The sequence below is a fragment of the Perissodus microlepis genome, chromosome 7 (assembly GCF_051167445.1).
Source record: "Perissodus microlepis isolate ML-2025 ecotype Zambia chromosome 7, ASM5116744v1, whole genome shotgun sequence".
Classification (NCBI taxonomy): Eukaryota; Metazoa; Chordata; class Actinopteri; order Cichliformes; family Cichlidae; genus Perissodus; species Perissodus microlepis.
The window spans coordinates 16,611,257-16,631,606 of NC_140467.1; the positions used below are offsets into that span (position 1 = coordinate 16,611,257).

Below are 20,350 nucleotides of genomic sequence, written 5' to 3' on the forward strand. Positions count from 1 at the left end.
ATAGAGGAGGCTATTTTGGGTTGGCCACTCAGAGAAGGCAATAGGAGTCATTAAATTTGACTTGAGTTTTCTTGCAGTCATTTAAAGACAGAGACTGATCACACCAACTGGGTGTTCTGCAGAGATTAAAAAAGGTATGTTTAATATATGTGTATGAGTGATGGTAGTGGGGGTTAAGGGTTTCTTTTTCTATTATGATGTTATTACTGACAGGTGCCTTATTAGATTATGACACACACAAAGCTATCATGAAAAAATGTATAAGAAATATAGTATTTTCACAAGTTCAATATTTATAAGAATACTGGCCACATTTATAATCTTGGGTCATATCAATGTGTTTAAACTAATTTAAGTAATTTCGATGTTAATGTGTCTTTTATTCATTTGTAGCAGCTATATACATTTTCTACAAAAATCCATCTTTGTAGATCTATCATTTTAAAAATTAAATTAAACCGATTAAAAGATTTATATTTTTATTCTGATCTGGGTTTTATCAAACCGGACTAAAAAAGGAATATCATTCAAAGTATCTGTGACCCTCAAGCATGCAGTGTTGGTAATTTAAAACTTTTAACTTTCATAACATTTATATTTAAAAAAAAAAGCAGTCCAAGGTCTGGATTACTTTGACTTGTCTCGGTAAAAAGATGCATGCGAAGAAGTATAAAAAACAGGCTAGTGAAAATAGTTTACAAAATTGAACCATAGCCTAGAAGCTTGTTAAAAAGTTATAATACTGTGATCATGCATTCACATGCTGCTAATGATGCTTCTCTTACAACCTTTTTTACCAAAAATAGATTTTCTCACTTCAGTATTAATTATTTTACAGACAAAAGTCAACCATGGCTGAAGCGTAAGTGATATTTTTTTAACTATGTATATTTCCACAGGCATTTAAAAAATATTTTTAACATGTAGAAACAAACTCTTGTTATTTCTTATCCTTTTCCACACCATCATACCCACCACAGATCTGTGAGTTCTTCTAAGTTCTTAACATCTCCAAAGAAGTTAAACATTTGTTTAACATTATTATTTGAAAAATGCATTTTTGTCTACTTTTTATTTGTAGAGAAAATCAAAGATTTCTGCATCCCGCAGACTTGCCCTTAAGGTATTTTCTTCATTGTTTTTACTAAAACAGATGAAATATGCATAGCAAAACTAGAAAGCTGTTCATTCAGGAGTCCATATTATCAGTTATTTGAGTCATTACGTGCATTTTCTACAACTTAGACCAAGCTGCTGAAAACAGCAACTGTGATGTTGGAGGATGAAAAGGAGCAAAAGAAGCTGAAGAGAGAGACGACTTTGAGGGAGAGAGTCCCTCCACTTCAGCTGTCTGGTTTGTCTCTGCAGGACCTTCAGGTATGTGCAGGTCACTGCAGAAGCATCACTGAAATAACACAGTGGAAATGCCCCACACATAAGTAACTCTCTAATGTGTACAGATGCCATGCATATACACCCTTTTCATGGGTATGCATTAGACGATAGGTGTGCTGTTTTCTCCATCTTATTTTTGGTAATTTATGACACTGGAATGAGCAGGAATCTTTTTTGCTCATGCTCTTCTGTTTAACAATTTGATATTGTTCTGTTTATGTAGGCTCTGTGCAAAGAACTGCACCAAAAGATTGATGTGGTAGACGAAGAACGGTATGATACTGAAGTGAAAGTTGCCAAAAACAACAAGGAGGTTTGCATTTCAAAGTATTTCATTCTTTATGACCTTCAGAAATGGCTTTCTTAACATTACATGTTTTACTTGTCCTTTTTTGTCATTATATCTCAAATGTTATCATTATTTAGAAACAGGTTCTGCACAACAGCACAGTTCATTCTTATCATTTTAATGTGTTTCCTGCAGATTGAAAATCTTTCTCAAAAGGTCTTTGACTTAAAAGGAAAGATGAAGCGGCCTGCTCTCAAGAGGGTGAAGATCTCAGCTGACGCCATGTTGGGTGCTCTGCTGGGATCCAAGGTCAAAGAGTCTGTGGACTTTAAGGCAAACCTGAAGACAGTGAAGAAAGAGGAGGAGAAGGTAAGTGCCACAGTCAGTGTGTTAAGATCACTTCAGGTAACTTGACCCCTTGGCTTAAAGTGTTTAATCTGAAATAATGGTTACATTCGAGTTACAAGTTGATAGTATTGCTCAAATGATTGCAGGGTTATTTTAGGGAAACATTTCACTAAGAATTATTTTCTTCCTGTGAACAGAAAGAGGAGGTGACTGATTGGCGTAAGAATGTGGAGGCCATGTCTGGTATGGAGGGCAGGAAGAAGCTGTTTGATGCCGGACAATAGATTCACGTTTTGGACAGCACTTAAAATAAAATCTTAATGTCACGGTGCACAATGAGTAACTACAAAGCGTATGTTTTAGTGTCAGTGTGTTAAAAGACTTGCAAAAATATTAATTGGAGTGAAAAAGTATGTTTTGCAAATACACAAATTGCACTTTGTTGAAGTTTTATCTGGTTTGTATGTTCACCACAGTCAGAAAACAGCTGAATTTGCTTTAATTCTTTATCTTAAAATGTCTGCAAAATACTATCATCATCATAATAACAACATCAATAATTATAATAACAATAAACTTCTGATGCAGAAAACTGCCACTGTACTTTTTCTTTTACATCTTTTACGTACTTTTTTTTTAAAGCCACAGAAGTTGTTATAGCACATATCATTGCCACACATCAGCACCTGCAGAGTTGGGGGGGAAAAGAGTCTGTTAACTGAGTGAGAAATTGGAGTAAAGCTGTTTTCATTCTGATTTTTAACTATTTCATTCAAATATTACAAAAAAAATGATTCTTGCAACAGCACCATGACGATAACGGAATACATTTTATATTTGCAAGATGAAAAAACACGCAGGGTTGCAACTTTCCCTAACTCGACAGAAATTTAATGTAGCAAATGCAGTACGATTGTAGATTAGGTGGTGCACGATGGCAAAGATACATAAAACATATTAAATAAAAACTCAAATAGACAGTGGGAGGATTATTATTATAAACCTCAATAAAAAATCTAACAAAAAGGTCGTTTTAATTCTCACTTTCTACAACTAATGCACTGAGAACCTAAAATGAGGACAGGGAAATTTTGTGATTATGGAAAGTAAATAAACATTTTAAGTGTGGTGAAGATCGCAGCAATTCATGCGACCAGCACACTGTCTGCTAGCCTGATATCCACATCATTAGAAAGTGGAAGTAAATGTAAATGTAGAGGTTTTTTTTCTGGTCGGCCAGGCAGAGAGAGTTTACGGAAACTATCCCACTGATCGCATTATATGAAGTGCAGGATGAAGGATTTTGGAGCTTTTTCTGTGCTAAGGACCACTTCGAACTTTAGTGTACCACTCTCAACGTTACTGTACCACTAAATCAGTGAGATACTGCTTCAAAACAAATATTAAGAGTCTAAATATAGTATTTAACTATCTCAGACTTGCACTTCGGCATTCTTATTTAATTGTTTGCTGTCTACCAATCCTTGTGTGAGGATGTGAGTTGCAGCCTTTTGAGTGAACATAACTCCCGGTTACAACACTGACGCAAACTGAACTCTACACTGGCTCAGTTTACCATCAGCCCTGATGAGCACCTGTCCTCGTTTCTCTATTCCCCTAAATAAAGCAGGACAAACCTTTGGTGTTGTTCTAACTCCAAGCTGTTCCTGTAATGTGCTATCACAACTTGCAGATGATGTGCACTAAATATACTATTTCTGACTTTTTGCAATGTGATTTTAAAACCCTAACAAAGCAATTATGATGTGTATCAGCTGTGCCCACTAGAAACTACTGTAGGAAAGTATTTTCGATAGTGGCACTATAGACGGACACGTTAGTTTGATAAATAAAGCTGCAGAGCAAATACATGACAACACTCTTAGTTGATTTCTCCCTGCTGTTTGACTTCTTAACAGCTGGATCTGATCTGACTCTGGTATAATGTGAATGTGACTGACCTGACATAAGTTTAATAACTTCTTTAAATACTTCCTGTCACATCCACTAACAGGTGGATGCCCAAAATTCTGAGCCAAGAAATTAAGTTTAACTGTCTTCTATTCGAAAATTGTAGTGATGCATTGAACAACAGTAAATTCTTCTCTTGGTGAACAAACAGTAGCAGCAGCACAGACAGGACTCTATTTTAGACACTCGTTCAGTAGTTAGTCGTTAGTACAACACTATAAAATGGATTGACTGCCTGTCAAATAGTCATTAGTGCTTGTCTGTCTTAGTCACTGACTCATGCGTGCAGTTTTGAGGTGCATCTAAGCGAACTGTCTGGCATCATGTAGGGACAGATTCCTGATCAATATCCAGTGCAGTGGATACACAGTTATTGCTACTACTGTCACTAACATAGAGCACTGTCTTGTCCTTCCATAATGTTATCCACTAAGAGCAAATTAAACACTGTTGTCTTCCATGTATGTCTATCCACCTCTATATTACAACAGAGAAACAGAATAATAAAAAGCTTTGAGTAAAATGCTCAAATTCATTGATCTGCTTTAACAGGACAATTAATGTGTGGGGTGGGTATATAAACATCATATCACCAATACTCAGCATACAGCCCAGCTGTGCTAAACATGCAGAGAATTTACTATATTTGCATCTGTCCCAGCATCACATTTGTAAATATTGTTTACAATATTTAAAATATTAAATAACATAACATAATATAATATGTGTATAGTATCCTATAATGTGAAAAAAGTCATGTTGCGTGTAAGAATCATATATAAGAATTATATTTAATATTTTAAATAAGAAAAGCATCACTCTTGATGCATTTTTCCCCATTCAGATTATATTGTTAGCAGGGGGAAAGTGATCAACTGAAGAGGAGAGAGAAGCTTCTCTGACAGAGTTCCTCCTCCAAATCCGTCTGGTAAAACTCTGAACTGCAGAGCTCCTTCAGTGACAGACTGCTGCATCCTAGATGCATGAAGGAGCATTTCCACAGGTCCTTCCTCCCTGAGCTGTCAGACTGTACAATCAAAACTGCTCCCAACAAACATAGATGTTTACATCAGCGCTGTAACAACTTCTGCTGTTATAACTTGCACATTACTTTTCTCAGTTTATATATACACTAACTTATTGGAAGTTACATGCCTACTTTTTAATGCACAGGTACAATACACAATCTGTACTTTCCTGATTATTCTAAATATTGTTAACTGTTACGCCCCACTTAAAACGAAGTGCTGACTGGGGTGAGGGGTAACACAAAGTGAAAGAGAAAACATGAACTACTGGAGAATAGATGTCATGAAACATGATTTATTGCCCAAAACTACTACAGTAAAAATAAACAGAGGGAAGCTCTTTTCTTCAGGGTCTCCAAGGCCAAAACAACAAACAAAACACCCCCTTTAGCTAAAAATCAAACCAAGTACTCTCTAACCAAAACAAAATACAATGGCTGAGCTCCCTGTCTAACCAAAAACAGGAGAAAACAGTTGAAACAAAAATGGCAGAGAACCCCTACCTGCTTCCACAACGATGAACTAATTAACACAGTAAGGGCATACCTTTGCTTACAATAAAAGAAAGAAAACCAAAGTTTCACAGAGTTTAAGTTCTTACACACACACACACACACACACACACACACACACACACACACACACACACACACACACACACAAAGGCCCGCTGCCCAAAACACTATAGCTCACAGCTCTGGCAAAAATGGGGGAAGTGGCAGGGGTGTGGCAGTTTAGGATGGCAGACTATATGCCGTGGCTGACGAGCTGGAACACACCTCAGCTGTGGCTCATGAGGCAGACCTGCAGCACAAGAAAAGGAGAAAAAAAACTCTTCTACAGAGGGAGAGCCACTAGAGGTCAGCGACCGTAACATTAACTATTTAAACATCTTTCAGTATCCTGCTCTGTTTGCACACTACAACCTGGGTTTTCCACTTATCTGTACTCTAATTTTAATAACTGTACAGTACTCTGCTTTGGTAACTATTGTCCATGATGTAAATATGTAAAAATTGTGTTTCTGTTCTGTGTCCTGTTCTGTTTGTATATGTGCTTTTTTGCTGCTAATACAACCAAATTTCCCCTTGTGGGACAATTAAAGAATTATTCTATTATTCTATTCTATTTATATAGTCCATAGGTAAAATAAATAAAAAAACAATTTTAAATGTCAAAAAGGAGAATAGACAGAAAAGGGTTTTTTGAAATGTTTTAAAGGTTACTGTAAAATTACTCTGTTATGAAGGCAAAATTAATAAATGCTACCTCCAAGTGGCAGCACAGCTCTAACAACTTAACCACATATAATAGAAGCATAAAGCCCCTTTTTAAAAACTTGGTCCTGGCTTCATAGGTTCCAGTATGACTTAATATACAGCAATATTCCCTATATTCACCTTCCTTGAATTCTGGTTTAAGTCTTCATTGTGGTCTTATTCAGGAGGGAAATAAAAGCAGCCAAAAATAGTGCTTTGAAAGAGGTGAGACTGAAACAAAACTGTAATACTGCAGGTTTACAGCCTGCAGTTAAACAATATGAAACAACAGATTCTGTGAAATTGGTATTAGCTAATGATTCAGAAAATTCTGCAAATGTATAATCCTGAGCAAATGCTTTCAGGTGTGACATAAAATATCTTTGCCGTTCCAACTATTCTCTCCCAGACTTTGGAATAGCACCGTACAGTGTCTCTATTTATTTTGGCCTCAGTACTTTTAAAAATTGTGGTGTGCAAGATCAACAGAAAGCTGGGAGCTAATTGGAAACAATTTGGCTGTGAGATTGTGGCCTTTTCCTCAGTAACCCATGGGAATTTTAAATGTGACTCAAAGGTTGCATTATTCAGCTGGTTTAAACCAATATACAACACAGCTGTAAATTATGGACATCTTATTAGTTTGGAGCCAAACAGCTATTATTCTGATATAATGACACTCAAAATAACAGACATTCACAGACATTGTAGACTCTAAATTATAGTTGGAACAATAATAAATTGGTTACATGTCAAAAATGGGGTGTTGCTTAATCGTGAGGTTGAATGCCAGTAAAAGAGATATTATTTCCTAACCACAAATTAATCTGTTAAAGTAACAATTAAAATCATTTTTGCTGGATGTTTTTTTATGTATGTATTTATTAAAGTGTGTGTGTGTGTGTGTGTGTGCTAAAAACACAGATGGTTTGTTAAAAATCTAGGACAGTTTAAAAGCATGAGAAAAATACAGTGCACTGTAACAAATGTGCCACTGGGGAATCTAAACAACCCATAATAATAGTTACCGTAGGAACAGAGGCTATTCAGCAAAAAGATGCAGCTTCAGCTTTTCAGGTCCAGATCCACTTACTAGCACTCTGCAGCAACATCTCTGTTTGCTGAGTAACACTGTCAGGCACAGAATTCAATTATCATAAACATAAAACTATTTCAAAAGCAAAGTATTAACTTCCAGCAATGATTTTAAAGTAAATTTCAGACGAATAACTTAGACGATATTTAAATGTATTATTATTTTAGAAAATATGGAAGCAAACATGTGGTTGAACATGAATGTAAGAAAATGGATGGATTTCTTTACACTATTTGTTATCTGTATATTATCTTGTTTTGTGAACTGCAAGAAAGACAAAGACTTAAAACCAAGTGACTCCTGGAATAACAACACTTGCTGACTTTTTAAACTTAGTTAAAGTTTTTCTTCAGTTAGAAAAGCGATCAGCTACATCATTATTAACACCTTACTAGTATTGTGTTGCTCTGACCTATCAGGGCATGGATTCAACACCACTAGACTATCCTGTGATGTCTGGAACCAGAGCACTTGCAGTGGTTCCTTTGGATCCTGTGGGTTGGCTTGAGTTTGGCTGGGGCCACCGATGATGAAGTGTGCTCTGGCAGATCTTGTAGATATTCATTTGGTTTGGGATCTGAAGAATGTGGAGGCCAGACTCAGGGCCTGGGGTTCTTGGTGTTTCTACTGCTATTTTTGCCACGTTGGGATGCATTGCCCTGCTGTAGAAGAATGCTGCCCCATGTTAAGTTGATAGTAGAGGTCAAGGTAACAACCACACGAAAGCCAAAAGTTCACCCAAAGTTCACTTCTCATAGGTTTTGATGTTCAGACTGTTGTTTTAAGGCAGTAGTTTATTGTAACATAATGTTCATTCGAATATGCTTAAATCATATTGTTTTTCTATTGACCGCTGTGTATTAGTGATGCATGCGACTGTTTGCAGCAGTTCTTCTCTTTAACCTTGTGATGGCAGCATAATTCTTTGAAATCTACACAATGCCCTGAGCTTCATAATAGAGTGCAGATTGTGGAGAAATGCTGCTTTTCCCTGATAAACTACCACCTGCTAGTGAGTTGGCTGTTACCATAAGAGACCATGTTATTTCTTAGATGATCGAAATGCATTGGTTATTAAAAACATCTCAAAACAAATGCAAAAGTATCCTTTCTTTGTTTGTTAATGTTTTTGCTGGGGGTGTAAAGTTATATGTCTTTGGTTTATTAGCTCCAATACCAGACAGAAATTCTGGCATTCTTGTTTTAAACTGTTTACCTAAATGTCCACTTTGGATTGGAAATGGGATCAACTGTAACTAAACACATATAACAGTGGACTAAAGCTCCTTCAAACTTCACTCCCCTCCTTAGCATGTTGCCACTAAGAAAATCACAGACGGACAATCCCTGCAAGAACTTTCACACCTCTTACATATGTTATATGAGAGACGCAGTGCAAGAATGGTGTGGACTGAGGATCTATTTTAGTGAGCCACTCACATGAGCACTGGAATCTATATATCTACCCTCTTTCTTTCCTTCTAGTCTCAGAAAAAGACGCCTGTGAGTGTTTGTCACCTGCTGTAGAAGGTAAGGATTTTATTTTGAAATACAGGAGAATCAAGGGATAAGGAAATAAAAAACATGTGTTGCAATATATTCAAACTGTTCTTGCCATTCTGAATTTATCCGTATTTTTAAAAATGGATATAATAATTTTTACTCTAAAACAGTATTTACATTATGATATTATGTTGTCATTTACTAAGACCAGGTTTCATATTTTTTATTAAAACGACAAATATACTTGTGAGTCAAAGAGGGGACTGTTTTTTTTTCTAAATCTAAGATCTGTGGCTTCTCACAGATGTCCGAGTTGAAGTTATGACTAACACACAACAGTGTCCATTTGATTTATGTGTTTTACTTTTACAAATCTTCTCCTCTTTAGTCTTTGTGTATGTTTCCTTTTTTCAGAAATAACCTGCCAGGTTATTGTAACCTTTTTTGGATTTGTTTGAGTGAGGATTTTTTTAAGTCACACGTTTGACCTTTTGACAATGTCATACACTGTTTATGTCGCCTTCTATGTATACCCAACCCACAGTAGCTACAACAGTCAATGGGCTGAAACGTGAAAAGTATCCTTCTGGAAAAAAAAATACAGATGTTGTTCTAACTTTGTTTTTCTTATAATTGCAGATTAAACGAGGGGGAACACAAGACTGCAACCATGTCTGAAGCGTACGTATAACCTTTAAGTTTCAATACACGTTAGCATTTGCTATGTGAGATTCTAATCTAACCAAAGCATCTCCTCTCCACCTATTTGCATCCTTGCTCCAAACTTTACAGGCCTTCGGTGAGTTGATTTCAGTTGTCAGTAATGTTAGTTGTCAATGAGATGGCTTAATCAATTGGATTAAAACTAGGCAACACACCAGCTATGCCTTCAGCACTTTAACCCTGTCTTGAATGCTGACATTAATGAGTGAATTCTCTAATCTAAATATTAAAAAATAATGAAAATAAATGCAAAACTGAGCATTTAACAACAATTCATTCAATACATTCAAGGCCAAATGAATAAAATGAACATTGTCTTCTTTTCCAGAAACCAAAGCCAAAAATCTCTGCATCTCGCAGGCTGTTCTTGAAGGTATCTTATGTCTAACTGTGTATTAATCTTAGGAATTCATATTCTTGAAGCGCTGTAAACCATATACTGTGTGTTTGACTGAGGTGTCATCCTGTATGTGCACCAGACAAAACTGCTAAAGAAGGCCATGACTATGCTGGAGAACGAAAAACAATTCAAAAAAGATGAACGTGAGAGGATCCTTGCTGAGAGAGTGCCAGACCTCCAAATATCCGGTCTGTCTTTGCAGGACCTACAGGTACATGTGTCAAATAGCAGGAACTTTTTTTGGATTGTGGCATAACACAAATTGACATAAAATCAGGAAACTATAAAAACTCTGGTCATTTTTTCCCACCTACTTTGGGTAATATCTGGCCACAAAGAATTACTGATCATTTATTTTCTAAGGTCTTGTGATATCTATAACCAAGAATTTTGTTGGCACACAAATTCAGTTACTGTGTTTATAATTTAGTTTGTGGTACTGAGGGCATTGGAAAATTACATTTTAAAACCTCAACAGCGATTCAAGCAATGCCTCGCTTTAGCAGAAGAATCCACAGACCTCATTGTCAACAGTTTACCATTATGACCATTAGAAAGTATTCCCAGTGAAAACTACTCACACAGACTCTTTATATCAATCTGTGGATCAAACAAACTTATATAGATGAATTTATTTTGTATTTTATCACCAAGGCATTGCACATATATGTGTTCCAGTGTCTCTTTGTATCGTTTCTTGTCAGTTTTTCCATTAAATTATCAAAACCAATTAGATAAAAACTTGTTTTCACATCAGGTCTAATACACTTAAATCTTCTATTCACAGAATTTTTGCAAGCAGCTACATCAGAAGATTGACGTGGTTGATGAGGAGCGCTATGATATTGCTCTTAAGGTGACAAAAAATGACAAGGAGGTAAGTATTATTTGCAAATAACCAACCAAGTATTTTAAGTACAATCTTATAGGATGCATACGGACAATAAAAAGTTCAATAAATTAATCCTGAGGATGGTTTTTTTTTGTTTGTTTAAAAAAAAAAAAATCTGTGTTGGAAAAAAGATACAGGATCTGTCTCAAAAGATCTTTGACTTGAAAGGCAAGATGAAGAGACCCAATCTGAGGAGGGTGAGGGTGTCTGCTGATGCAATGCTGGGAGCTCTGCTGGGCTCCAAGGTCAAAGAGTCTGTGGACTTCAAGGCCAACCTCAAGACTGTGAAGAAAGAGGAGGAGAAGGTAAGTGGAGCAATATATATGTTAATTCACACTATTTTTTAGTAGTCCCGAATGTAAACAACAATGTACATACACTATTAAAGTATGCCCATATTCTGCCTTTGAAACTAGTGCATGTGAAGTGCTACAAAGTTCAACAGTGTGCTAGGCACTAAGATTTAGTGCAATGAAAATAAAGACATACCTGCAGTGTTTGAAATTAAAAAGCATGTATCCCCACCTCAGTATGAATTTAACTGCACTAACTGTACTATCACCCTGCAGAAAGAGGAAGTGACTGACTGGCGTAAGAACGTGGATGCCATGTCTGGTATGGAGGGCAGAAAGAAGCTGTTCAATGCTGGACAATAGATTTAAAATGAATATCTGGATTAAGATGTCTGTTAAGAAACAGGTGGATGCAACGAACTGCATTAACTTTATAATGATTATAATTCTGACACAGCTCATGTTGTGAATATACAGACAGTAGTGAGGCATCAGTAGTGTCTTTAGGACAATTGTCTCTTAATATATATTTTTCCCATAATGAAAAAATGTGTATTAAATATATTAGAGCACTACATTGCAGTTTTAGTTTTTTAGCCTATATCTGAATTAATATTGATTACCTGTGTCACTTCAATAATATCGCCCTGCTTTTTGACTTTATTTATTTATTTAAAAAATCGCCCATATTTACAGAAAACCAGATGAGCATATGACAAGAAATCTTTCATGTGTCCTGCTTATGTTCTGCCCATGTTGTCTGAAAAAGCTTGTGCTCTTTTGCTATACTGAACTGATTAAGACCGTGAATGCACATTCCAGGGGCAGCTAATGCTGGAGTCAACTGTTCATGAAGTCCTTGTATGAATGTGGTATTAATTAAACTAATGAGCAAAGCATTGTCATAATCAATCAAATAATAAAATCTCTTTAACATTAATCAGAAATCATTGTCATCCTTTCAGTACTGTTTAAGAATGAATCACGCTTATAGTCTGTGTGTTTATCAACATAAACTTCAGAATAGTGAATTGATATGTTAGAAATTTGCCTTATCCAGTATTTATTGTAGTGTTAAAAAGACGTCACGTGCAACTCATAATTTTTAACAAGGTTTTCTGGAAATTGTATTAGCCTAATGGTTCTCAAACTCTAAGGCTCCTCTCCAAGTTAATGCATCACACCCAACAATTTGCATCAGTCATTAACAATAGAAAAGAACCCAAGGTCAGCGTGATCGCATCCAAACTTCATCAAATACTTATTTTTTTCTTTAAAAATGCATTTTTATTCATATGCAATGATGTGCAAAAATCTTTTCCTCTAATTTCTTTAAATAGTCATTGGGAACACTTCCCCAGCTTGAAGGACATTCAAAGCTCTTCTTTGGATGTTGGCTGACTTTTGATCTGTTCTCTGTCAATGTTGATCCTATGCTGCTTCAATAATGTTGAGCCTGTTCTCAATGAGATGCTTTCTAGGTGATATTTATGGCAGTTCAAAATCTGCATTTCTTATTCCTTCAATGTTGAGAAGATCCCCAACACCACTGGCTGAAATGCAGCTAGAAACAATGACAGAGTCCACCGTACAGATGGCTGTAGGCACTCACTGTTGTACTTTGCTCCTGGCTTCCTCTGTACAGATGGATGTCTCAGGTCCTGTGCCAGGCCAACTAAAGAAATTGGAACAAATTCTATGTTTTTCCATCAGACTGGAAGTAATAGAGTGCATAAAGATCCATCACAGGACTGAATGACTACAGACCTGTCGCCTTGACGTCTGTGGTCATGAAATCCTTCGAACGACTGGTGTTAGCCCATCTGAAGGACATTACAGGCCACCAGCTGGACCCTCTGCAGTTTGCCTACCGGGCAAACAGGTCGGTGGATGATGCAGTAAACATGGGGCTGCATTACATCCTGCAACACCTCGACCACCCGGGAACTTATGCCGGGGTCCTGTTTGTGGACTTTAGTTCGGCTTTTAACACCATCGTGCCTGAACATCTCTCCTCCAAACTCCCTCAGTATTGGTGCCCCTCAAGGATGTGTCCTCTCACCACTACTCTCACCACTACTGTTCTCCCTCTACACTAACGACTGCACCTCCAAGAACGGCTGTTAAACTCCTAAAGTTTGCAGATGACACCACCGTCATTGGCCTCATTCAGGATGGTGATGAGTCTGCATACCGGCAGGAAGTTGAGCGGCTGGTAGTCCGGTGCAGTCAGCTCAATCTGGAGCTGAACACTCTTAAAACTGTAGAGATGACAGTGGACTTCAGGAGACATCCCTCAACTCTGCCCCCCCCCTCACCATATCTGACAGCTCTGTGTCGACTGTGAAGATCTTCAAGTTACTGGGTACCACCATCTCCCAGGACCTGAAGTGGGAGACCAACATCAACTCCATCCTCAAAAAGACCCAGCAGAGGATGTACTTCCTGAGACAACTGGGGAAGTACAGTTTTCCACGGGAGCTACTGATCCAGTTCTACACTGCGGTCATTGAGTCTGTCCTGTGCTCCTCCATCACAGTCTGGTATGGTGCCACAGTCTGGTATGGTGCAGCCACTAAACAGGACAGGAGCAGACTGCAGTGGACTGTACGGGCAGCAGAAAGGATCATTGGCGCCCCCCTGCCCTCCATCCAGAATCTGTACCTCTCAAGAACCAGGAAACGGGCAGGGAAAATCATCACAGACCCCTCACACCCTGGACACAGACTTTTTGATCTGCTGCCCTCTGGCAGACGGTACAGAAGCCTGCAGACCAGGACCACCCGACATAGGAACAGTTTCCTTCCCCTCGCCATCTCCCTTCTAAACAGTTGACCTGTCACACTGCTCCCACTGCCAGACTGAAACTGCACCTTATGTAAATTCTGTAGTATTCATTCCACTTCATTTCTGTATTCTATGTATATAAGTTTAGATTGGTTATTTATAGTTGGTTTACACAGCTTTGTGTATGTATGTGTATGCATGTGTAATGTGTGTGTGTGTGTGTGTGTGTGTGTGTGTGTGTGTGTGTGTTTATGTGTGTGTGTGTGATTTACATTGCTGTGCTTGAGAGCCTCCATCTGTGTCTGCACATATACTTGGCCAATAAACACGATTCTGATTCTGATTTAAAGTTGTGTTGTACCCTGTGCTCAGACTCAGTCAAATGCAGCAAAAAAAAAAAAAAAAAACTTTGGAAGGTTCATCACAGTGGAAATGGAAAATTACCAAAGCATACTGCAAAATCAACTGTTTCCTGTTGCAAAGAAATTAAATTGTTTCAACTGCCATTGAAGCAAATGAATTGAAGGAAATGCAGCATACGGTGATGTCAATGGCTTCTAGACTTTAGGCAGTCAATGACTGCAAACAGTTTTAATCTGAATACTAAAAACAGCCCTTGTATTTAAAATGTTGTTAGCCAGTCAAAGTTAGTTAAAGTTTTGTCAAAACCATTTATCAATCAAAGTGAAAAGTCTGCACATTAATCACAACTTTACTGTTTAAATTAGAATCTACTGTGGTGGTGTACAGAGGATGCCACATTATAATTTATGTCACCTTTCTCTTTGTTTGAACTTCAGCAGGTCATCTTTACCATGTCTGCATACTCATACATACATACTACATACTGAGTTGCTGCCATCTGATGTGTTTATTAAATATTTGCATTCAAAAGCAGTCAAACATTTACATCTAATGACGTGGACAGAGAGTGTTAAAGGGCCTATACAAATGTTGATAAGCATTTTGCTTATCAACAACAGGAAACAGATCAGGGACATTAATTGTTTGGTCATTACATTTTGGAGCATGAGTTGAGATATGGCTAATAATTTTTGGTCAATTTAACCATTATCAGACACTGTTTCAGGAGTCAAATTAATACCCATGAATCAAATCCACTGAACGACTACCCTGAGGTACCCCTGAGCAAGATACCGTCCCTACACACTGCTCCCCGGGCGCCCAAAGGCTGCCGACTGCTTCACAGAGTGAATGGGTTAAATGCAGACAGGGATTTCCCCACGAGGATTAATAAAGTATATGTTATTATTATTATTGAAAATGAGAAAAAGGCACCAAAAAGAAGCAAAATGACAGGAAAAGTAACAAAAACTATTTGAAGAAACAACACTGAAACACACAATTATGACAAAAAGACTAAAATGCAAAAATCAAAACAAAAAAAACATCTAGCATACAGAGATGTCAGATAATGGAAAACACCTATATGATGTATAGGTGAATGCACAAAATAAATACAAATTTCAACTTCCTCATTGTGGGTGTGTCTGCCCTGTAGGATGAGCAGGGGGGGCTTTTATCCATCTGTACCCAGTGCCTGTATTTTTCATAATCTGTCCCTGGCTGCAACCTGCAGACTTCTTAGCAAAATCCAGACTGAACCATAACAGCTTCCCAGTAGGCTAGCTTACTTTATATAATAGAGCTTGAAGAACCGGATAGAGTAGACCAAAGAACAATCTCGTTGCTCTTGAGTAACTTTAAATTTGGTCTGTTTTTTCACACGGACATCGAAACACATCTACGGTTGTGACACAGGCAACGCCTCCTCCCAGTTTCTCCATCCACAGTGAACGAGTCTGACGCTTGCAGCTGCTCCTTATATAGACATAACGTTCAGCAGTAGTACCGCCTGTGTGTGATATTCGACGTTCCTATTGGACGGCTGGACTGTCAATCGACAACGTCCAGGGAACGCTACCGTGCTTGGCCTGTGGTGTACTGCTGCCAACATTAACGGGTGTACCAGCTACATTTAGCCGGATATAATATTCTAACGTGGTAAGACGACGTTTTTTTACAATGTTCCCATCAGTTTGGGATGAGAAACCTCAAAGTTTACAGTTCTGTTTTTAAATATATCAATCCTCTCTTTATGTCGGTTTAAGCGGCCATAACAGGCAGGGTTAGGGCTCTTTTAGGTATCGTCGCCCATCCTTTGAGGTTAGCTTTAAAGCTTTACAGTAACATGACAAAAAAGTGCTTATATGCTGGTTAGCTATCGTTAATTGTTGTTTTATCTTCAGCAAATAAAGAGTGAGGGTTAATAAGTGCATCTGCTGTAGCTAACTCTCAGCCGGCTAAAAACAACCTGTGACCTTTTGCTGGCTCTCCCTAAAAGAGGTCCCTGCTCCACAAACGTGTGATTCATTAGGATGTACATCTCAAGCTGGACACAGATCCTTTTTGCATCTGTGTCAAATCTTTACTTTGCTCTCTACATTGCCTCTTTGTTAATTTCTGTTGAATTTGTGTAGGTGCCTGCAGCGAACTCTCCGGATGTCCAAGTACAAACTGTTTCTGCTGAGACATGGAGAAGGGGCCTGGAATAAAGAGAACCGATTCTGCAGCTGGGTGGACCAGAAGCTGAGTGAGAATGGGGTGAAGGAGGCCCAGGACTGTGGAAGGCTCTTGAAGGAGCAGGGATACAAGTTTGACATCGTGTTCACGTCCATACTTAGCCGCTCGATCCAGACAGCATGGCTGGTGATTGAGGCTATGGGTCAGGAATGGGTCCCTGTTGTCAAGTCCTGGAGGCTTAACGAACGACACTACGGCTCTCTGATTGGACTCAACCGGGCAGAAATGGCTCAGCAGCATGGAGAGGAAAAAGTGAAGCTGTGGAGAAGGAGCTATGACATCACTCCACCCCCGATTGATGAATCCCACCCTTACTTCCATGAAATCTACAATGACCGTAGATACACCACATGTGATGTCTCGAAGGAGAAGCTTCCCCGAGCTGAGAGCCTGAAGGAGGTGTTGGACAGGCTGCTGCCATACTGGGACAGCACTGTGGTGCCAGTGATAAGGAAAGGCAAGACTGTCCTCATTTCTGCTCATGGAAACAGCTGCAGGGCCCTGCTGAAACACCTGGAAGGTATGCTACCATAACCTGCCATAAACAATGTTCGCTGAGGCTTTGTCTCTGTAGGGTGAATGCATTACTGCAATACTGTAGTTGAAATCAGCAGCTGCCTCTGAACTCTACAGTCTTCTGCTTCTGGTCATCAGAGTCAATAAATTGGAAAGGACCTATTTCACTTCCAGAATTGGAAAGTGGTTGACCTCTTGTCGAAAGGCCACCGAGTTTGTGTTACATTTGCAGTGACTATGACCTTTTATCAACCTGCGTGTACTGCCCGCTCTGTAACTTGACACATATTGGGTGTTACCGTACCTGTAGATAATTACACGAAGCAGAGGATACATGCAGGCTGGAGCAGACTAACATTACAGCTTTGCTGAATATGATCTCATTCTCTAGCAATGATTCCAACTAAATGACTGCAAACTGTAATTGGTCATGGTTGTGAATTAGGGCTGTGCGATATGAACAAAATCTCATATCCCGATATAAGAATTCTATCATCCGATAACGAAATAAATCACAAAAATGTAACATTTTCTGTAAATTCTGTGAATCTCGGGCAGCTCGACTTGCGGGAAGTGTTTCCAGCTGCGCGTCATGTAGCTGGAGTCAAGTGTTTTAACAGATGCATGAAACTATACATTTTTAGACATAAGTTGTAACGGCCGCCGTTTTCTTTGTGAGTATTTATTACACGGCGTGCTGCGGGGAAAAGCCTGTTCTAACGTTTGAGTCTAAGGTTTATTTTTTTTTAGCACCTGACGGCTCTTTTTTACTTCTCATCCGTAAATAATCTGCTCTTTCACGCGATTCAGTTTATTTTGAAAAGTCTCAACAGGATCTTGAGCTTTATTGTGAAAGGTTTATGTGGAACATAAACAAGCGGACACGCGATGCTGTTACCGTCGTTGTTGCTAACCACAACGCATAAAAACAGGCGCTTGTCCGTCGGTAGTGTGGTTATATTAAATATAAGAGAAAGAGAGAACTTCAAGAAATTAATATAGCCACTACAGTGACCATCAAAACGATGAAAAAATATTACCGTAAACAGTTTATTTTGCGACACCACGAAACAAACGATAGCGTAAAATGAAACGATAGACGTTTTTATATCGTCATCCGATATATATCGTTATATCGAACAGCCCTATTGTGAATGGCTTGTATTGGATGAATATTACCCCTTCTTTCTCCAGGTATATCAGATGAGGACATTGCCAGCGTGACTTTACCTACAGGGATACCTGTGCTGCTCGAGCTGGATGAAAACCTCAAGCCAGTGAAACCTCGACAACTGCTGGGAGACCAGGAAAAGATTCAGGCAGCCATTAAAAAGGTGGAAGACCAGGGAAAAGCCAAAACAACAACTTGAACGCATTGCAATAGTTGTAAGACATAATATAGTTTCATTCTTGCTGCCTCTGAGCACTTTTTTTTATTAGCTATGGCAAATGCCAAACTCAACAAACTTGAATAACTCCTTATGTAATAACAGACAACTGCAACAACAGATTGTCATTCTACTGGGACACGGAGAAGTTCAGAGATGTGTGTGTGTGTGTGTGTGTGTGTAAATGTTTTAATGTTGTGCTGAATGTTTTTGTGTAAGCACTGAGAAGACATTTGGTCTGTAGCTTGAATGCCCTCGTGAATGCCAGCTTGGTAACACTTAAGTGTTTTATTTATGTATTTATTTAGTTATTAGGTTTCTTGCACTGTAACTCTACTTTACAGATTCATACAGATTCAATGCACTGATGCGGCAAAATCTTAAAATGCAAAATATATTTCCTCTCTTAAAGGTGTTTTTGTGTGACAGGGGTTTTAACCTGTGCCTTCAGTCTTTATTCGGCACCTGAAACAGGTCTTTTATTGAAAGTGGACCTGTTATGCTTTTCCTTATTTACCTTCAGGTGTGCGCTGTTACATTGATGGATGGAAAAAGCTCAGGCTTCACTTGTTTGAAACCAGTTAAACACTTGGTTTCAAACAGTTTTTTTTCTCTGGCCTCTGTGTGATGTCATTGAGAAGGGATATTCTTTATACAGCCATCTCAGGCGGATGGCTCTAGCGCTGACTACTTGGTTTAAAGGGAGAGACACTAAAACGTCTTGTTTCATACAGTGGATGAACTGAGGTGTGGCACAAAGGCCAGCTGTGAGATAAACGGGGATTATTTTGAACTGTGAATCATGCAAAGCTACTCGTGTAGAGTCCAAGAATATGAATATGGAGCTGGAAATCAGCAGAACAGGTTCTCTTTAAGAATAAAAGCACTCCATTAACAAATCTTACCTCAGAAAAATTACAAACCAGCCCATTCATTCCAAGAATTGGGTAATAAAGCCACTCAAATGCTGTGAAATGCTGAAATTGAATGTGGATAAGTTACTGATACTTTTTAATGGCCTACTCGATGCAGCAGAATCTGCTTTAAACAGTACATCAACTCTGACACATAACAGATTGAGTTCAAAACACTTACACTCATGGCTATATTGGCGTGACAACTAGCTCTTTTTATTTCTTAATTACAGTCATACATGGGCCATTTGATGTTATGTAATGAGAGAAGATGTCACTGTTTGCACATTGTCTTACAGCAGAACTATTTTACCGTTGTATGTGGCTCACACTGCTTTAATGTTTTTAATATGTTGTAAAGTGTGTCTTGTGTGTAAATGTAAATGCTGTGCCTCTTTTTTTGTTTTTTGTTCTTAGTTTCTTGCGTTTCGCTGCCACTGTAAGGTGTAACTGGTTTGTTAGGTCAACAGGCAAAATGGATACATTTTGAACATTTCTAGGTACTAAAGGGTAGAAACACTGATATATTTGTATTTCCTGTAAGCTAGCTTAATGACTTCCCTGCTGTTCTCACCTTGCCATTTGAGAGTTTTCAAGATGAATAAAATGGAATTCTAATTTTCCAAAAACAAAAACTAATTTCTGTGTTATGTTTCAATTTTCAGCTTTGTTTTTATCTGATTGCTCTTTATTATTGAAGAGAAGGGCGTTCCAGATGTTGCCCTGATATACAGTCAACTATAAATTATGTGATGGAGCAACTGAACCAAATTGGGAAAATAAACAATAATGCTTGTTTTGGAAGTGCAGACATCCTCGCAATTTGGATTCCGGTCGCCTCGAGCCCGCTGGAAACAATAAACGACTGAGTCTGTTTGGCTACCGCACATGGACTCAGAAGAGTGGTTCTTCATTTCTCAACCCTTTCTGTAATTTGGCCAAAC

The 20,350-nt window shown here is 38.3% G+C and overlaps 3 protein-coding genes across 3 annotated transcripts; all 3 read left to right on the forward strand.

Moving 5' to 3' along the window:
- The first annotated feature begins 1,086 nt into the window (after positions 1 to 1,086).
- Positions 1,087 to 2,621, forward strand: LOC146382880 (troponin I, fast skeletal muscle-like). Its single transcript, XM_084933852.1, has 5 exons — positions 1,087 to 1,123; positions 1,246 to 1,377; positions 1,619 to 1,708; positions 1,880 to 2,053; positions 2,230 to 2,621. Exons 2-5 carry the CDS (start codon positions 1,273 to 1,275, stop codon positions 2,314 to 2,316), a joined length of 456 nt encoding a protein of 151 aa, XP_084789978.1. The 5' UTR covers positions 1,087 to 1,123; positions 1,246 to 1,272; the 3' UTR covers positions 2,317 to 2,621.
- A 7,313-nt stretch (positions 2,622 to 9,934) lies between these two features.
- LOC146382881 (troponin I, slow skeletal muscle-like) lies at positions 9,935 to 12,083 on the forward strand. Its single transcript, XM_084933854.1, has 5 exons — positions 9,935 to 9,985; positions 10,092 to 10,223; positions 10,800 to 10,889; positions 11,036 to 11,209; positions 11,474 to 12,083. Exons 2-5 carry the CDS (start codon positions 10,113 to 10,115, stop codon positions 11,558 to 11,560), a joined length of 462 nt encoding a protein of 153 aa, XP_084789980.1. The 5' UTR covers positions 9,935 to 9,985; positions 10,092 to 10,112; the 3' UTR covers positions 11,561 to 12,083.
- Positions 12,084 to 15,885: 3,802 nt separating this feature from the next.
- bpgm (2,3-bisphosphoglycerate mutase) lies at positions 15,886 to 20,045 on the forward strand. Its single transcript, XM_084933855.1, has 3 exons — positions 15,886 to 16,009; positions 16,486 to 17,108; positions 18,299 to 20,045. Exons 2-3 carry the CDS (start codon positions 16,508 to 16,510, stop codon positions 18,472 to 18,474), a joined length of 777 nt encoding a protein of 258 aa, XP_084789981.1. The 5' UTR covers positions 15,886 to 16,009; positions 16,486 to 16,507; the 3' UTR covers positions 18,475 to 20,045.
- The last annotated feature ends 305 nt before the right edge of the window (positions 20,046 to 20,350 follow it).